Source organism: Poeciliopsis prolifica, unplaced genomic scaffold (assembly GCF_027474105.1).
Source record: "Poeciliopsis prolifica strain line A6 unplaced genomic scaffold, Auburn_PproV2 SCAFFOLD001, whole genome shotgun sequence".
NCBI classification, from domain to species: domain Eukaryota; kingdom Metazoa; phylum Chordata; class Actinopteri; order Cyprinodontiformes; family Poeciliidae; genus Poeciliopsis; species Poeciliopsis prolifica.
The window spans coordinates 16672618-16689577 of NW_026562376.1; the positions used below are offsets into that span (position 1 = coordinate 16672618).

General features: G+C 37.7%; 1 protein-coding gene across 2 annotated transcripts in view; it reads left to right on the forward strand.

The window, feature by feature from the left end:
* Positions 1 to 16960, forward strand: part of kiaa1549la (KIAA1549-like a) — an 82822-nt gene that overhangs the window by 25962 nt on the left and 39900 nt on the right. For both annotated transcript variants that reach the window (XM_055028682.1, XM_055028690.1), the window contains exons 2-7: positions 2768 to 3421; positions 5450 to 6289; positions 6876 to 6991; positions 10431 to 10653; positions 13037 to 13170; positions 13963 to 14131. In XM_055028682.1, the coding sequence (XP_054884657.1) occupies positions 2768 to 3421; positions 5450 to 6289; positions 6876 to 6991; positions 10431 to 10653; positions 13037 to 13170; positions 13963 to 14131 (2136 nt within the window). The remainder of the gene's footprint in view (positions 1 to 2767; positions 3422 to 5449; positions 6290 to 6875; positions 6992 to 10430; positions 10654 to 13036; positions 13171 to 13962; positions 14132 to 16960) is intronic.

The following is a 16960-nucleotide window of genomic DNA, read 5'->3' on the forward strand; positions in this document are numbered from 1 at the left end:
CCTGTACTGGTGGGGTTGGGGTGGGAGGGCAGGCGAACGAACGTACGATGGGGGTGGAGGGAAGGAAATAGACCAGAGCAGGGGACAGTCAAGGGGGGAAAGATGACTGGCAGACCAAGGGGGGGAACGTAAGAACGGGGGGGGAAGCAATATGGGATATTCGTTCGTCACACTCAGAAACTCATCTGCCAGCCATGTACCGACACAATGCGCTTCGCCACCCGTTTGTTCAGACCGGGATAATATGAAATTTATTGTGCGGTTCATCCGTAAAGCTACACTTACACTGGAAGCATCAACTACTCCTCGAGGAATTTTAATAATCGAGGTACTTGAATCATTCCAGGAATCGTTTCAGCCCTAAATGATTATTACTGATTATCTGTTTGAACTTGAAAAGTCATTCCCTTGAGCAGAGACTAAGCAACACTAGGTTTGTGTTAGAGCCAATTTTCTTGTCTGGTTGACAACCTTGAGTCACATGGTCATTTCCCCTTCAGCTCAGAGAAATAGAGACAACTATTATGACTAAATATTGTGCTAAGTTCAGACTACTAGTATTTGACATGTCAAATACATAACATTATGGAATGCAAAACACTTTTGTTTTCTTTCCCAAATTGTTAACTTTTTGTGCCTTTTTTCATCTTAAATTATTAAAGAAAAAGCATCTGATGAATCTGTATTAGCAGGAGGAGGACTTTTAGGTTAATTCTAGCCGGCATGTTACTTACCCCATATTGCCCTGAGCTTGTTGCCCCTGTCATTTCTAACTTCGTCTGTTCCTACTCCCTAAAAGTGACTAAAACACTGCTCTGAGCCCAAAGAAGCTTCAACGCAAACTGTCAGTGGATTAGTTTCCTCTTCTAATAGCATTTATAAAATGACATGGTGTAGCGAGGGACATATTGCTCAGTGATGATAATTAATGCCGTGATGTTGAAAATGTTTTTATAGAAAGTTTCCAGAGGATGTGCAGCAGCAAGGCGCAAAGCTTGTTCTGCAAAGTCTCTCAAGCTCAGATTCACTTCCTTTTAATTAACTGATCCTCTGCAGAGACTCTGGGAAGTGTGGGAAATGTGCGACACACTGGCGCACATTGACACATTTACAAAAGAAAATAAGGTGTTGAAATTTTAAATACTGATAATATAGTGCCTTGTAAAAGTTTCCATACTCCCTGGACTTTTTCACATTGGGCAACAAACTTTAAAATATTTTATCAGGATTTTGGCATGTAGTTTTTGGTTTGTAGATTTTGGTATGTAGTTTGTTGAACCACCTTTTGCTCTTGATGTCCAAAGCTCTACCAACTTTGGACATCAAGCTTGGTCTCACCTGGGCAGAGCACCGCATTTCACAGGTTTGCTGTGCCTCCCACATGGCTTGAGGCAAACTGCAAATAGAATCTTTTATGGATTTCATTTTGCCACTGTTCCGTAAAGGTCAGCTGTGTGATATGCATACCTAATAGTTAGTTATATCGACAAATTCTCCTGCTAGGCTACTTCTCTGATTAATGTTCTGCTGGCCCAACCCGTCTGTGTACTGGTCTTGATATGGGTGCAGTTGTGCCATTCTCTTTCAGTCATTCAGATAATTGATTGAACAGTTCTCTCTAGGATGTCCAAAGCTTAAATACTGTTTTATACCTTGCCCGGTTTTAAACTTACTACTTTTTATCTGAGTTGTCTGCTGTGTTTCTTGGTCTTCATGATGCTCTTTGTTCATTATTGTTCCCAAACAATACTGTAAGACCTTCACTGAAAAGAGAAAATGTAGATTTTGAAAACCATTTCTAATATTTGGAACAGTGGCAGTAAAACCACAGGAAGAAAGCAGAGAAGCTCATTTCTTTCCCAGATTATGTCTCATATTGCCAAGCCATACTGACAGTTTTAACTAATATGCAAAAAACTTTATTTTTATTGAAGTTTTGTATTGAAGCTTTCAGAAGATTTTCAATCCAAATGAGACAATTAGTAAACTTCAAGTAAGGTCAGCTTTGCAACCTCTCATGTTTCAGTTCCACCAACTCAGAGGACAATTTAGGCTGAATGCGTTAATTGCCTCATTCAGTCGATGACAAGTTTTCAAAATTCAGCATGAGTATGTTGTTAAATTCACTGACAGGATGTTCTCTTTCTTGCTCCATTTTCATGTATCTTTTAGTATCCACAAAATGAAAAATGACGTCTGTGGCCCACAAATAGCCAAAACCTCCATTTGCTTCAAGAACCAATTCCTTCCTCATTTGTTGTTGATCTGAGCCAAGGCCCATGCCATTTGTGTTTGCTCTGGAAATAATAAATCCACAAGCTTGTGTGGCTAACCTAAGGGATGTGATTAGTATCTGTAAAATCACGGCTGATTAGGGTGCATTTGTGTCCAAATTTATGAATCCTGGAACATGAAAATTAATTCCTCATGCTTTATCCTCTAAAACATAAGTGACCTATTTTTGACAGTATTACTATTTTTCCAGCAGTCATAGTTTTAATCCTTTTGGATCCGTATGTCTGAGGCGTAGGAGCGATATTTTAATGTGTGTATGTATTTTCCTCAAGAGTCTGGGTGCAGGCAGAGCAGAGTTTAAATCCACTGACAGTTGCACAGTAGGAATGACCTTATGAGGAGTAATGATTCAAGGTTTCCAGATGTGTGTGCTGAAGTGAGTCACTTTGTCTCCTTTCTGACAGATGACTCAAACTGCCCCAATTAAACATGAATTTCCTTCCTTCTCTCTCCTTCTCTCTCTCTCTCACAGCTGAGGAAGGCCGTTATGTATCAATGAAGAACAGTGACATACCTCTGGAACCCACAGTGCCCCCAATCCTGACTCCTGGATTTAGAGACAGAGACGGGGTTAAAGATGTTGCTCCTGGTGCAGGTCCTGATGCTGAACTCAGACGTTGGCCTGAGGGAAAAGTGTTTGCTGAGGCCAAAACTTCAATCTGGACAGAAACGCAGGGAGGAGTGAGTGCGGGAGCACATGGAAAAGTCTTTGCCGAGGCTGGGATTATGACGGAAACTCGAGCGTGGGCTGAAGCGGGATGGAGGCCGGTCGACACAGAGGACGAAGCTCTGCCAAGCGTGCCCGAAGATCCAGCTCCCATGCTTGTGCAGAAGCTGAGGACAAATGGAGAGGACCAAAGGGAGCAGGCGGCCCTTTCATCGGTTCTCAGCATGCTGACTGAGTCGACAGAGCTGCAGACTCCAGCAGTCAGAAAACCTTTAGGGCTGCTGTCTAAAGCGGCTTGGTCTAAAAGCTCTTCTTCATCCAAGGCCTTATCTTCCTCCACAACAAAAGCATCCTCTCTTCCCTCCTCTCCATCCAGTAAAAAACTGAGCCAGACTCCACCATCCACCAATTTGTCTGTGGTCATTGGAAACAACAACTCTTCAGCTAACTATAGTTTGGGTGGGTAATATTTTTTTCCGTTATCTGGCAAAAGTATTAATTTGAATTTTCACAATTTAGCACAGCAGAGGCACAATCCTTTATTGGGATTTTATGATAGACCAACTGGAAGTAGGGTATAATTGTGAAGTGGAAAAGGATAAATGGTTTAAAGTATTTTTTAACAAGTCTTAAAAAAGTATTAGTATATTCAGCCTCTTTAATCTGAAGCCCTCAATTAGCTTTTATTACAGACATTTAATTTAATATGACTGTTTCCTGTGTGCAAACTGAATTTGAATTTAGCTCATCAGTGAAAGTGTCACAAGTTTGAGGCAGAACATTAGTGACAGAGAACAGCAGGGATAAACAATATCATAAGCTGTAGAAAATGTACGTAACGCTGCTTAATCCATCATCTAATAAAGTGATAAAATGTACAGATGTAGATATTTATTGGAAAAATGTCAGTGTTGGTTTGTCAAATGAAATCCCAGTGACACACTGATGCTTTATTGTTTTGTAACAGAATTAATTATTAACCAAGCCTTTTTCTATGGCAGTTATCAAGATTTAGCAAACTGAAGAAGACATGTCTGAGAATAATTGTAGTTCAGTTAGACATGATTAAGTTTATGCTTTAGTCACCTCAGCAACTTCTCAGGGAAATGTATGGAGGTCACGCCGCTGAAGGCTTCAGCAACGAGTTTCACAGACATCCGTCATTTCTGCATGACCAATTGTAATTTTTAACAGTGATTTAATCTTAATAGATTGTTTGTAATAATATTAACAATTCATTTTAATCGAATTACTGGAACTGAATTAAATTCACTGTGATTGTGTTTTTTCAGCTTCATTATCAGTAAATCATCGCCTTCAACATTCAGTGTCACCATCATGTATATCATGTATATTACTTTATCATCTTAGACTTATTGCTGCCATCATCATCATCATCATCATCATCATCATCATCATCATCATCATCATCATCATCATCATCATCTCCCATTTCGTAACCTCCATCCCTCTCTGTTTCCTGTGTCTATTTTCACCTCAATCATAAGGTAATTATTATACAAATATTTAGCTTTCTGAAGAATGTGCAGGAGAAAGTAGTGTGTCTCCAAGCATTTCAACTGATTTCACAAACCAGATTGCTTGAGCCCCCTGCTGGTAAGACATTGTGGGGGGGATACGATTGAATCTGGAGATGCTTTTGAAAATGAAAGGTAGCCTGCCTCATACATTTGCAGTCACAATGAAGACAGATAAAGCACAATCCTAGTATAAAAGTGTCTTTCATGTTGACATGTTAATATTCAGTGTTCTGTGGGGAATTAAAAACTACCAACTCAAATTTTTTTACATTTATTTTTATTTTTTTTTACATTACTTAAATCAAATAAAAGTGACAGCTGAGGCTTGATAGGCATGTTGTCATCCTAACTCTGGTTTGGATAAATGTGTGTCACTGCATTCAGAATAAAATAGTTGTTCAGCAAACAAGAAATACAAGAAGTAAGTGCAGACTTGGAAATTGTAAGAAGTACACATTTAAAGGGAAAGTACGTAAGCAGGAAAGTAGAGACAGAGGCCAGTGAAATTAAAAGTAACCTATTTTTCTTTTTTTCCTCAAAAATTCAGGTCCTATTGAGGGAAAGTAACAAAAGGCATTTTTTAGAAATGTCTAAAAAAGAAAAAGGAAAATCTTGATTATGATTCTTTGTCCTTGATAAATATAATCTAAGGTATTGGTGATAATCTTTTCACAGGTGTCTTAGTTCTAGCTTTTCTTCAGCAAACTCTGCAGGTGAATCTGGAATGAAACAATGGATGAATATGTGATCACCTGGTGACCACGTCAGAGTATGGTGGGAAGCTTTGTTAGAGTCCATGAAGTATGAAAAATACCAGGACATTTTAAATCACTAAACCTTTTGTACTCAGCTGCAGGGTTTTCTGAACATATCTGAAGCAAAACACTGAATTTAGAAATTCTTAATTTTTTTTTTTTTGACTTATCCATGTTCTTTTTCCCTTCAGATGAATTCGTGAGCGGCCTACCAGCGTGGGATCTTCCCACTGTCCCTGAATCTCTCCTGTCCACAGTGGGTGACCATGATATCACACTTCCTCCCAATGTAACAAGCCCTTTCTCCACCCACCAGTGGAATACCACCATGCCTGCGCGTCCCAGGATCCCCATACAGAACACAACCACAGCAGCCACGACTATAAAGACAACTCCGTCGACAACCACCACTTCAACTGTGTCGTTTTCTACCACGAAGAGAACAGAAACACCACCAGAATCCATCACAGCCCAAAATAACACCAGCCAAGACACTGTGACCGATGGCAGCCTTCAGCTGACAACAGTAACCACAACGACACCCTCAATGACCAGCATTACTGTTAATAGCACAGAGATGGAAACACTGGAGGCAGCGACTCCTGGAAGCACAGAGGCTTCTCTATCGAACATCACAGCTGCTGCACCCCCAGAGGAAACAAGGCTCTTCATCGCTACAACCGCGACTCTTCCAACAACGACCTCTACGACCAGGCCAGCCCCCATTACCACCACCACAGTCACTGTTCCCCCACCTACTACAACCACCACCACCACCACCACTACTCCAGCACCCACTACAACCACCACTGCCTCAACTACTACTACTGCTGCTCCCACTACCACTACCACCATCACCACTTCAACAACCACAACTACCACCACCACAACAGAAGAACCCACTACCACTATGCTCATCCCAGTTCAAACTATACCACTTCTAACAACAACCACACAAAGTCCCTCCACCACCAGCGCTGAGGAAATGCCTCTGCCATGCAATGTGACGGAGAAATTCTGGGTCAAAACAGGTAGGAGACTTTGATATCCCTATTAGAAATTTTAGTATATGTTTAAATACATTTTTTTAAATAATCCATAATGAATATCATCTCCCTTTTGAAATAGTTAACATATTCTTAAATTACACTGCAGTACAGTCTTGAATTTTGCGTGATTTTCTTCACATTTTGAATACAAGCAGTATTTTTTCTTTAAACGTTTGAAAGTAATTAGGATAAAAAACTGTTAAAGGTTTCTTAAGATTTTTCAATCAGCGTCAGCTGATTTTTCACTTATTTTCTTTTCAGTACCCAACAACTGGTAGAGGAACATATTTACATGTATGTTATGTCATTCAGAAGCAAGAAGACTGTAATCTGAAGTCATGAACTGAGCTCCTTGAGGTCCATTGTACATTATTCATGGTCAGGGATTATTTGGAGAGGAATACTCGGCTGGACTGTGTGTAGAAAATCGGCTTGTTCCATGTTGAAAAACAGTTGTGGTGATCATAATCCAGTTGGTGATATGCTGTTGTTAAAAACAGGCAAATCCAAACAAGCTTTATAGTGTATTGAGCTTCTTAACTTAAATATTTTTTTTTAATCTTTACAGTGTTGTCTATGGAGCTACGCAAGAATTGCCTGGACCTGATCCTAAAGCAGAACCTTTCAAAAGGACTGAGCCATGCTCTACAGAGAGCCCTGAATGACTCCAAAGCCTCTGCACAGGTCAGTGTTTCCAGCAGCTTCATGTTCACCAAGAGGCTTTTCACTGATAATCAAAAGGTCATGATTCTGTGACAAACCCACTGACTTGGCCTGGTCAGTGGGTTTAAGAACAAAGGTCTTACATACAGACTTTATAGTGTCAGTCAATCAAAAGTGCTGTTAGGTGTGCAATAAAAACTGCAAGAATATTGTGCAGAAAACATAATATGCAGTTTTTTTGCATAAAAAAACACAAAAAAGAGAATATTTGCTAGAGGACGGAAACGTCTTTTGTGTGTTTTGAATCTTAGTATAACTGAGCGAAATGTCAAATAAAAACATAGCAGAAGCTAACAAACTTTGCAAATGGAAATGCAGGTTGTTAACTCGCGAGCACATACACTGTTGCACCCTTGGTCATTTATTATCTAAATGACAGGGATCACTGGAGGGAATAGAAAAATTATTTTTCAGTAATATGTATTTCCTATAAATAGTACTGGAAAACCAAAGTGTAAAACAGTTTTAAATGATTAAACTTGGTGAGAAATAACCTTTGTGTTGATCGGACCTCATCCATAAGCCTTCTCCCATCAATAAAAATTCTCCAGTCATTCTCAGTGACTGGAGAATGAACTAGTTATGTCATAAGAGAAATATTTTTTGTCATCTTTTTACATATTTTTCAGCTCTCCGCTATCAGCTTGTGAAGCTCTGAGTGCAATGTGTAGTCCACAGTGAAATGTCCACTACAGCTTCTTACTGTAGCATCCAGAACTCCTGTAAAAGTTTTTAAAATTTTTTTTACATACATTGAAAATCCAACGAAGAACAGCTGCTAGGATAGGACAGCATTTGATGATTCAAGGAGCGTAAAGATGGGCTTAGTTTTGCCTTTCAGTTCTAACTTAAAATTTTGCGTGTATGAGGTTTTTTTCTTTATCGTCTCCTGTAACATTTCTCTGCTGCTGTGCTTAGTCAGAGAAAGTGCTTCCGTTTAATCCTACTGAGATAAAAAATAAAAATAAAAAATTGTTTTATTTTAAACAATTTCGCTGGTCTGTCTGTACTGGGTACTCATGTCTTCTATATTTAAGTTGTTGGTGTTGATTTTCTTTTTTACCGGACAAGGACTCATGAATGTTGCAGGAGATAAATATAGAGGGAGGTGACAAATGAATATGTGGTATGATTTATTAGGCGATATCGAGTTCATTTAGGGAGATCATTCTCACGTCCCACTCCCACTCTTACGTAACGCTTGTTTTCATCCTGTGTCAACCACACGGCTCCATCTCCATCTTTTCTTCCCTCCCTCTCAAACCATCACTACCAGCTTTTTCCTTTCATGTATATTTCAATACTTACAACTCTCATATTGCTCTCCCCCTTCATCTTTCTGATGAGATTACACCCTTGGTCCAACTAGATCGATTTTCTGCCAACATGTCTGTCTTGCCTGTTGTACTAGTCGGCTCATTGTGGCTGTCCGCCTCTCTCTGTCCACCTGCCTCTCTTCATCTCACTTTCTGTCCGTCTTCTGTCTTCATCCGCCTGCTTTTGCTATTTTTATCCAGTTGTTTGTGAGCCTTCGCGGGGAGTGACTCAGTATCTCTAAGCTCCATGGCACTTTCATCTACCCCCTGCTACACACTGACACATTCCTCAGCTTTCATCTTCTCCATCTAAAAACCTAGACTGCGGTTTGATAGTCAAAATTAATCTGTCCAGGGCGAAAAACACCAACCAGGAAATAGAAACAGTTCAGATCCTAAACAGCCTCGATACTGTTCCACTGTTGATGAGCAAAATCTGCCCCCTACGTGGTTCGGGTTTGTTAAACAGCATGAAATTAGCATGCAGCGATGCTTAATGTGTTGCATCATTGAACAATGTTGTTAACCATAATTACTTACCAAACTGGGCAGTTTTACAGCTGACAGCTGTTGGCAGGGAGCAAAGGAGGTCAGTTCTGGCTCCCTTTGTTAAATTCAGCAGTCCTCTGCAGAAATGCAATCAGCTTTAAGGTGGAGTTTAGAAATTCAAAATGAATTAACATTTTAGTATTGTTGTCTAGTATGTGTAGTTTTAGCACTGGTGGTCTCCATTTAATTAGCAAGTGGTTCATTACATAACTTAGAATGGATATAAAGAAGAGAAACATTAAGTCATTTTTACTGATCTTTTAAATATTTCTTTCCTATTTCATGCTACATAAGCATGAAAAGCTGTTTTTAATGTCACTAATGCCAATAATTTAAAGTATCAGTGACACCATGCCATTATCAAAACCAAGTTCAAGTTTTGAGGATATCATTTCACATGAAAGGCAGACTTTATAAACACTCTCTAAGTTTTGTGGTTGATAGATATGGACAGCTTGATAAATGCTAAAGTGTAAACAAGATAAAAAAGGGATAAAAAAGACAAATAAGAAAAAAATATTGTGGAGGGTAAGGAACAAAGATAAGGACTCATGTAGTTTATACATAAACATACTAACTCTAAAAAAAAACTGGGAAAAACATTTAAAAAACATAAATTGTAGAAATAGGAATGAAAAAGTCAACATATTTTTGATAAAATCTAAAAATGTCAAAAGCCTCAAGAGCTCAGCAGCATTGGTACAATAAAAAAATGTTAATTAGGATCAGACATCAAGGTTGACTGATTCAGTTTTTGGTGAATCAGAACACAGTTTTTTCTTCACTGTGTTTGCTTAGAGTTGTCAGTTTAGAAAAAACATAAGGAGATTAACACAAAAATTGCCACAGACAAAAATAAAACACATGAAAGAAACAGTCAATATTTAATTTTATGCTCATTACATTTTAGTTTAGACTTCAAATGCAAGATCCAACTGCTCTTTTTTGTGTTTTCTGATGAAATGCAAAACCCAAAGGTGGCTTTATGGATATAAGACTGAGTGACTGAGCATAATTGAAAAATATTTAAAGAGTTGCTTGGAAAAAAATGAGGCTGAAGCCTTTACTTGGTCTCTGCATCAGGAGAGGTGCTGGGATACAGTTTCATTCAGAGAAGATGTCTGTTTTAGATAACAAGATCAGCCAGTAGCAGCCAGCACACACTCAGGGAGAGAAAGAGGAGAGGAAAAGATGGTTGTGGAGAGAGAAAGATAGAGAGGAAAAAATCCATAACAACAACAACCTCAGCTATTCAGTGTGGTTGAAGGTTGAGGGTACATGAAGGTGGGTGGTGTTAAGTTCCAGAAATACAACCTTTGACTCACCACAGTTGTCGTCTGTGTGTGTGTGTGTGTTTTTCCAGAATATGGCCAAAAGTCTAACTGTTGAAGAATCGAGCTGAAATTTGGTCTTAAGGCAGAGCGAAACTGAAATGAAAGCAAGAATTATAAATATTCATATACTGACGTTTGTGCCTTCAAATCTAAATCAAATATAGTGTCTTGTTTATTGTTGAAAATATGTCTCCGCCACAGGTGGAGCGAGACGACTGCAGCCCAAACAACCTGACTCTGGGTTACTACGTGACCAGTGGGAAAACCGTATACGTTTCCTCCATGGTTGTCGAAGCTCTCAATGTTTACGGCTTTGACAAACTGCTGTCTGACATTAGGCAGCACACCCCGCTGGTCAAGGCTGTTCTGGTTCCTGTGGCGACCTGGATCAGCGCTCCCCACATTCACCTACAGCTCAAAACAGGTGAGAATACCTAAGGTGAACACTGAAATGCGTGACCCTACAATCCAGCAAGACCAGCTTCTTGTTCCAGAAACTTGATTGTAAAAAGACGAAAAGCTGCAGGAGTGGAGGATTAAATTGATTCCAGGAAGAACAGAACCGAGACAAAATTAGAAAGATTTTGATTAGCTCTCCTTTACTCCTCTTTGATACCTTAAGTCCTATACAGACCCCCATGATTGCAGAACAAATTGGTCCAATCACTTAGTCAGCTCTTAAGCCTCAAAACACAGTTCAGCACACACACCCATACACACACACAGTTTGGTGTGATCAAGGTCAGAAATTCAGTACAGTTAAGAGACTGTATATCAGATGATACATTTTGAGAATAGTATGGTATTTCTCAACATGAATCCATAATTTTAAATCAATGTTGCTTCAGATTTGATCAAATCAATAAGAAAGAATAATTTTACTTTTAATCTGTGCTAAATTTGTTGCATTTCCATTTATTTTGTCTGTGTAGATTGTAATCTATGGACTGTGTGTTGTGGCAATCAGCATTGATTGGTGCATATATATATATATATATATATATATATATATATATATATATATATATATATATATATATATATATATATATATGCACCAATCAATGCTGATTGCCACAACACACAGTCCATAGATTACAATGGACTGTATATATATATATATATATATATATATATATATATATATATATATATATATATATATATATATATATATATATATATATATATATATAATATATATATATATATATATATATATATATATATATATATATATATATATATATATATATATATATATATATAAGCTGAAAACTGTGGTTTCCAGGTTTTACAGAGAATAAATTACACAGAAGTGGACTGGTCACCTTCTGCCTCACTGTTATGAACAACTTTGTGTTGGTCTATAATATAAAATCCTAATATAATATGCTGATGTTTATGCTTGTGATCAAATGTGTACTTTATTCTAACTTTGAAGTATCAAGCCTTTTTTAAAAATCATTTGGAGTAGAAAGTGCCAAATAGCTGTGCAGAAAAATTGATTATGGTCTACCCAAATGCAAGAAGTGAGTAGCATGATGTAAATAATGAACTTAATTTGAAAGAAAGGATGAATCCAAAGTTAAAATAGTGGAAGCAAACAGCAGGAGAAAAAAATAACATTAGACAGAAGGTATATGCATCTTCAGCAACAAAAAAACAAACACTACCTGAGGTTAGACCTAAATATAAAAGCAACGTGGATAAGATACCCAATCCATCATGCTGTATTTGGAATCTGTATGTTTGGCTCTGCTGTTAGTATTAATGAAAGCGGTTCTCTGGAGGAATGTCTGTGTGACCGATAAACCTGAGTAGCAAGGGAAACGAAGAGGATTATCACCTCCATCTAAACCGAAACCAGAGAAAGCAAGCGGCTCTCCATCAGAAGCGGGGAGGTGCAGCTCCGAGTAAACAATATTGAGTCCATCAGCAGATTATGGACTCTATTTTCTTGCTCCATTCAATCTTTATTATCCTTTGTTTTGAGAATTAAGTCTAAACAGGGCTGCAGTGCTGAACGTGGAGTCGTGTTCTGACCTAAATTTAAACAGTGTGTTGCTGATGAGTGCAGTCTTCCTTCAAAGTCCCAACATCCTTCACTGGTCTCAGTCTAAAACGCTCTGCAGGCACAAACCCTGCTGACCCAGTTGGTAATCTTATGCAAATTGTACTGCGGCGGGTAAATTGGCAAACGTATCTACGGTTAATGAGCCGAACAACTGAGAGATTGATTTTTGCTTGTGCTTCAATTCCCTGCTTCATATGCAACAGCATGTTAATACGCTGGGAGGTTTTATTGCAGTATACATCACAGTTTCCACAATAAAATGTGTCACTGGTCCAGATAAGACTTTGTCACCGCTGTTACGAATAAAGACTCAAGACTCAACTCAAGAACTACTTCACAATAATAGGAAAATAAATAATTGTGATATGTTATTTCCTAACAGCACTTTGCGAGCTTAAATATTTTGTCAACTTCCAAAACTGACTAACTGGACAAATCCATAATTTACATTTTTATTGTTCATGAATGTCCCTTAAAATACATTAAAACCTACCTAGTTCGCCATACAAAGAGTTCTTAGATATTCAGATTATGCCCACATTGATGTGGTGTTGATGACTGCAAATCTGTGCAGCTCTACTTAAAAGTCAGTCAAGATTAAGACACTCTTCCTTCATACATGGAACACCGTTTTAGAAGAAAACCAGAATGAGATCCATATAAAGCAGTCTGTTATTCTCTTATTACTCAGATGGAAGATAAATAATCCCTGCTTTGCTCTGGTTTGCAGTGTTAAGATTTGTTGGACCTGCAGACAACATCTACTCGTGCAGTTTTGTCCAGATGCTGGAGCAGCGGCTTGAGAATGCCTTTGAAGAGGCTCAGGATAAAGTGTTGGAGACCTACAACAGACTCACAGTGGAGGTACGGGACGAGTGCACCGAGACTATTTATAAGGCAGACAGCCAAATGCGTCCTGTCTGCATGCAGCATGCTAATCAGACTAACATTTATAATGCAGCTCCAGGTGGATTTCCAAGTCGCTCGCACACTTATTCTTGTTTTTGCTTCGACAGTGCTGGCCACAAGTTTTTTACTGTGGCCAGATGGCTTCTTGAAGCAAAAACTACCAAAAATAAGACAGTTATAGTAACACTCTGCACTTGACTGAAGGGGGTAGCTTCTGAGTAATGTTTCTATTTTTGGAAACAGCAAACTGTAATAAATCTAGTCTTCATACATAAATCATACATATTTCTCTGCCAAAGTCTTCATCTGTTTGCAGAATATACACTGCACATGCAAACACCGTCAAAATCATAAAGTAGGTCTCAACAAGCAAATGGAGATATAGGCTCCATTCATTATTTATCCCCTGAAATATTAATGCGTGCAGAAAAATGTGATGGGAATTCTCTGTATCTTGTATCGTCGTCCACTTCGCCGTTGTGATTCTGTTACATGAATGTTGGAGAAACCACACAGGTCTTATTATGGAGAGAATAAAACCTTGTTCATTGAAGGCCTGGTATGCATTCTTTATTCCCGTCTTCGACATTTGGCATGATAGCTCCAGATATTTTCGTGCGAAGGCTTAAATTATAAATGTTGCCTTTGTATTTGTCTTTGCTGGAAAAAAATCTGAAATCTTTCTGAATGTTCTTATATGCAGCAGAGAACAGCATATTTAATCCAAGGTGGTGTGTCTGTCTGCAGATCCAGAGTGTGTCTCAGGAGTCTGGCTCACCCTCGGTTACGCTGGTGTATGTGGTGAAAAACCAGGATGCAGTTCTTAATGGGACAATATCCAGTGGGCTCCTCAACCAGCTGACTGCAGAGCTAGTGGGATACTTCTTGTTCTATCCTCCACTGGTGATAGCTGAGCGTAAGTGCAGCTTCGTTTTCTCTTAGCGGGATATTAATTTGGCTGTACATTTGTTTCACTGCATTGATTGCTTGTTTCCTGGATTGTGAAGGAAACAACTGAAAATGAATCATTGGAAACCAGAGAAGCACCGAATTTTATTGACGAATCCTGATTGTTAGTTTTTGTGCAATTCTGGCCTATGATTGTTTTCTGCCTTGAGCTGCTATAAATTGTTTATGAGCAAAAGGGACTATACGGAAAAAGTATTTGCTCCAAAACAGACTTTTATTATTTAAAAAAAACAAAACAAGTTTACATATTAAATTGCATTTAACATTTTATAGCAGCAATAAACACAGTTAGTGTTGCTTGATTTCCTGGTCAATATGGATTCTTACACTGAGATTTACCACAAACTACACTAATTTCTACATGCTCCCATTACAGGAAGAGATTAAAACCTTGAAAATTGTAAAAAAAAAAAAATAAAAGAGAGAGAAACTTTACTGTATTATGAAATTAAAGTTTTCCCCTCTCTCACTGTATTTGAGGGTCATTCATGTCTTGTTTAAATATTCACAGTTTCTTTGAAGAGTTTCTTAAGTCTAGACAAAAATCTCAGAGTATTAATTCTAAAGGTTTTGGACTAAATGTAATAAATTAAATTAAGGATGGATCTTTTCTCAATGGAAATAATTGCTCCTAAATTTTTTAATCATAAACTCAAATCAGAGTACTTTTATATGGTATCCTTGTTATCTAATTTTACATGTCTTTGAGCAACCACAGCGTCTACAGGCCAAGCTCACCACCAAATTTCATTTAAAAATATTAAGTGTGCATCTGCTTGGCTGCTGAAGTCATTGTTGCTTAAAATTATTTATCCAAGGTTCCATCTATTGCATCTATTCATCAGTTTAATTAAAGTGTTTCTGAATCAAATTGAATTTGAATTAAATCTAGTCAGTCACGTCTTTTCCAGACTGAAAGAACAGACTATGTTTTTTTTTGTCAGTCCTTGAGTTTCTTTAGATCTTTAGATCCTACTTCATGTTGACAGGCTGGTTTCATTTAACTGATTTCTTGAGTAACTATATTTTTATATAATCATTTTTTAAATTACAGTTATATCTGGATGTAAACATAGCCAATGATGTCTAATCCACTTTATTCTTCCTGTCATTACAATTCTGCAAGAAAGCATCCTGCTAGAAAAACAGATAACTGTAGTTTCTTTGTATTCATTCACATATGTCTGTAAGTGGAATTTTAATTTTGTCATGCAAAAGTAAAACAAAATTTGTACAGCTACAGAATCATTCCAAAAAGGTTTCAGAACATCACAGAAACATGATTTAGATTTCACATCATATTGACATGACATTTTTGTTATTGTGGCATATTTTGGTAAACATGAACTTTTCATTCAAGAAATAACATTCAAGGTTATTTTGATTGCCAGTGCATATTTGCATAATAAAAATATGAATATGTCCTCTCTTTACACTTGCATTACTGAAAAGAGAATAAATGCTGAAGTACTTGCCAGATTTCAGTTTTTTTTTTTTTTTTTACAATATGTGTTAAGGGAAAAGCATAAATAAATTGCACTTACTGACCAAGAAAATCTTGACCTAACTCAATTTTACCATCAGGCTGGAGAGTACGAAAAAGTTTTAACTCTGAGCCTACATTTATACTTCATGGTGTTTTTTTTCCCCTTAATTTCAGCAGCAGTAAGAATAAAGAATATAGTGAGCACAGCATGGAATCTGTAAAGAAGTTTCACCACTGGAGTCGTATGTGAGTTTTGAAAGGATTATGAGGAGAAGGACCGTTTGGAGACCAGGACATCGTTATTGAAATAAGAAGAATGTTTAGCAGAAAGCTGAGTCAGTAAATCCATTTGGTTATGGGCTGTTAACAATAATATAAAAAAGATACAGCTGTTTGCTTATCTTCTGGAGAAACTAAACAAGAATTCAGGGTCCATCCTAATATATTAATAGACTATGTAACATTTATTTTCCTTTGGTCCACTTGTGCTGCTGCTGGTACTTCTGGCTAAGAAAGACTGAAATAATATTTGTTTGGTCCCCTCAAGACTACTGACTATTCAGGACCAAATACTCAACTGAAAGGCAATGCAAAAATCATGATTTCTCACATGTTCAACCTGCTGCCCAAGCGAGAAGATTACGTAAAATTGAGTAAGTATAGAAGGCATCTAAAATGTTTCATTTGTCATTGGACTCAAATGTATTAGCAGTCAGTGGCTTTAAATAAAACCTAACCACTATTCCTTACTAATCCATGATTTCAGTCAGTTATGAAGATCTTGTGGTATTCAAATTGAAGAGTAGCAACTAATTTTTTTCCTCAGTGTCTGATCTGTTCTACAGCAGTCGGCACCACAAGCATACAAACACATGGGACAAGAGAGACTATAGCATCAAAGCTAAAACGCTGTTTGATGTGTCAAATGAGTGTGTGATCTTCAACTCATTATAGATTTACTCCTCTAAGGGGAAAAGGGAAAGATAGGTGCTTCTTTGAGGTTTGGAAAGCATGGAGGGTTATGATATGCTTATTATCAGGGCAAGATCCTAATTTTAGTTTTCAAAGAACGAATGGAGGATAAGAGGAGTAATTTAGTCATTTTGTAAAGTTTTGCAAAATCGATGTGTGCTTCTTTTTTTTTTAAGGCAAAAATTGAGTTAAGTTAGTCCTACCCTTTTCATAAATGTTGTGTGTGTTTCATTTGATCCCAGCTGCCCAAAGTAAATGATCCCACACTCCATAATTGGGCCAAATGATTTTTGTTTATAGTCCATCCCTCCTTCTGAT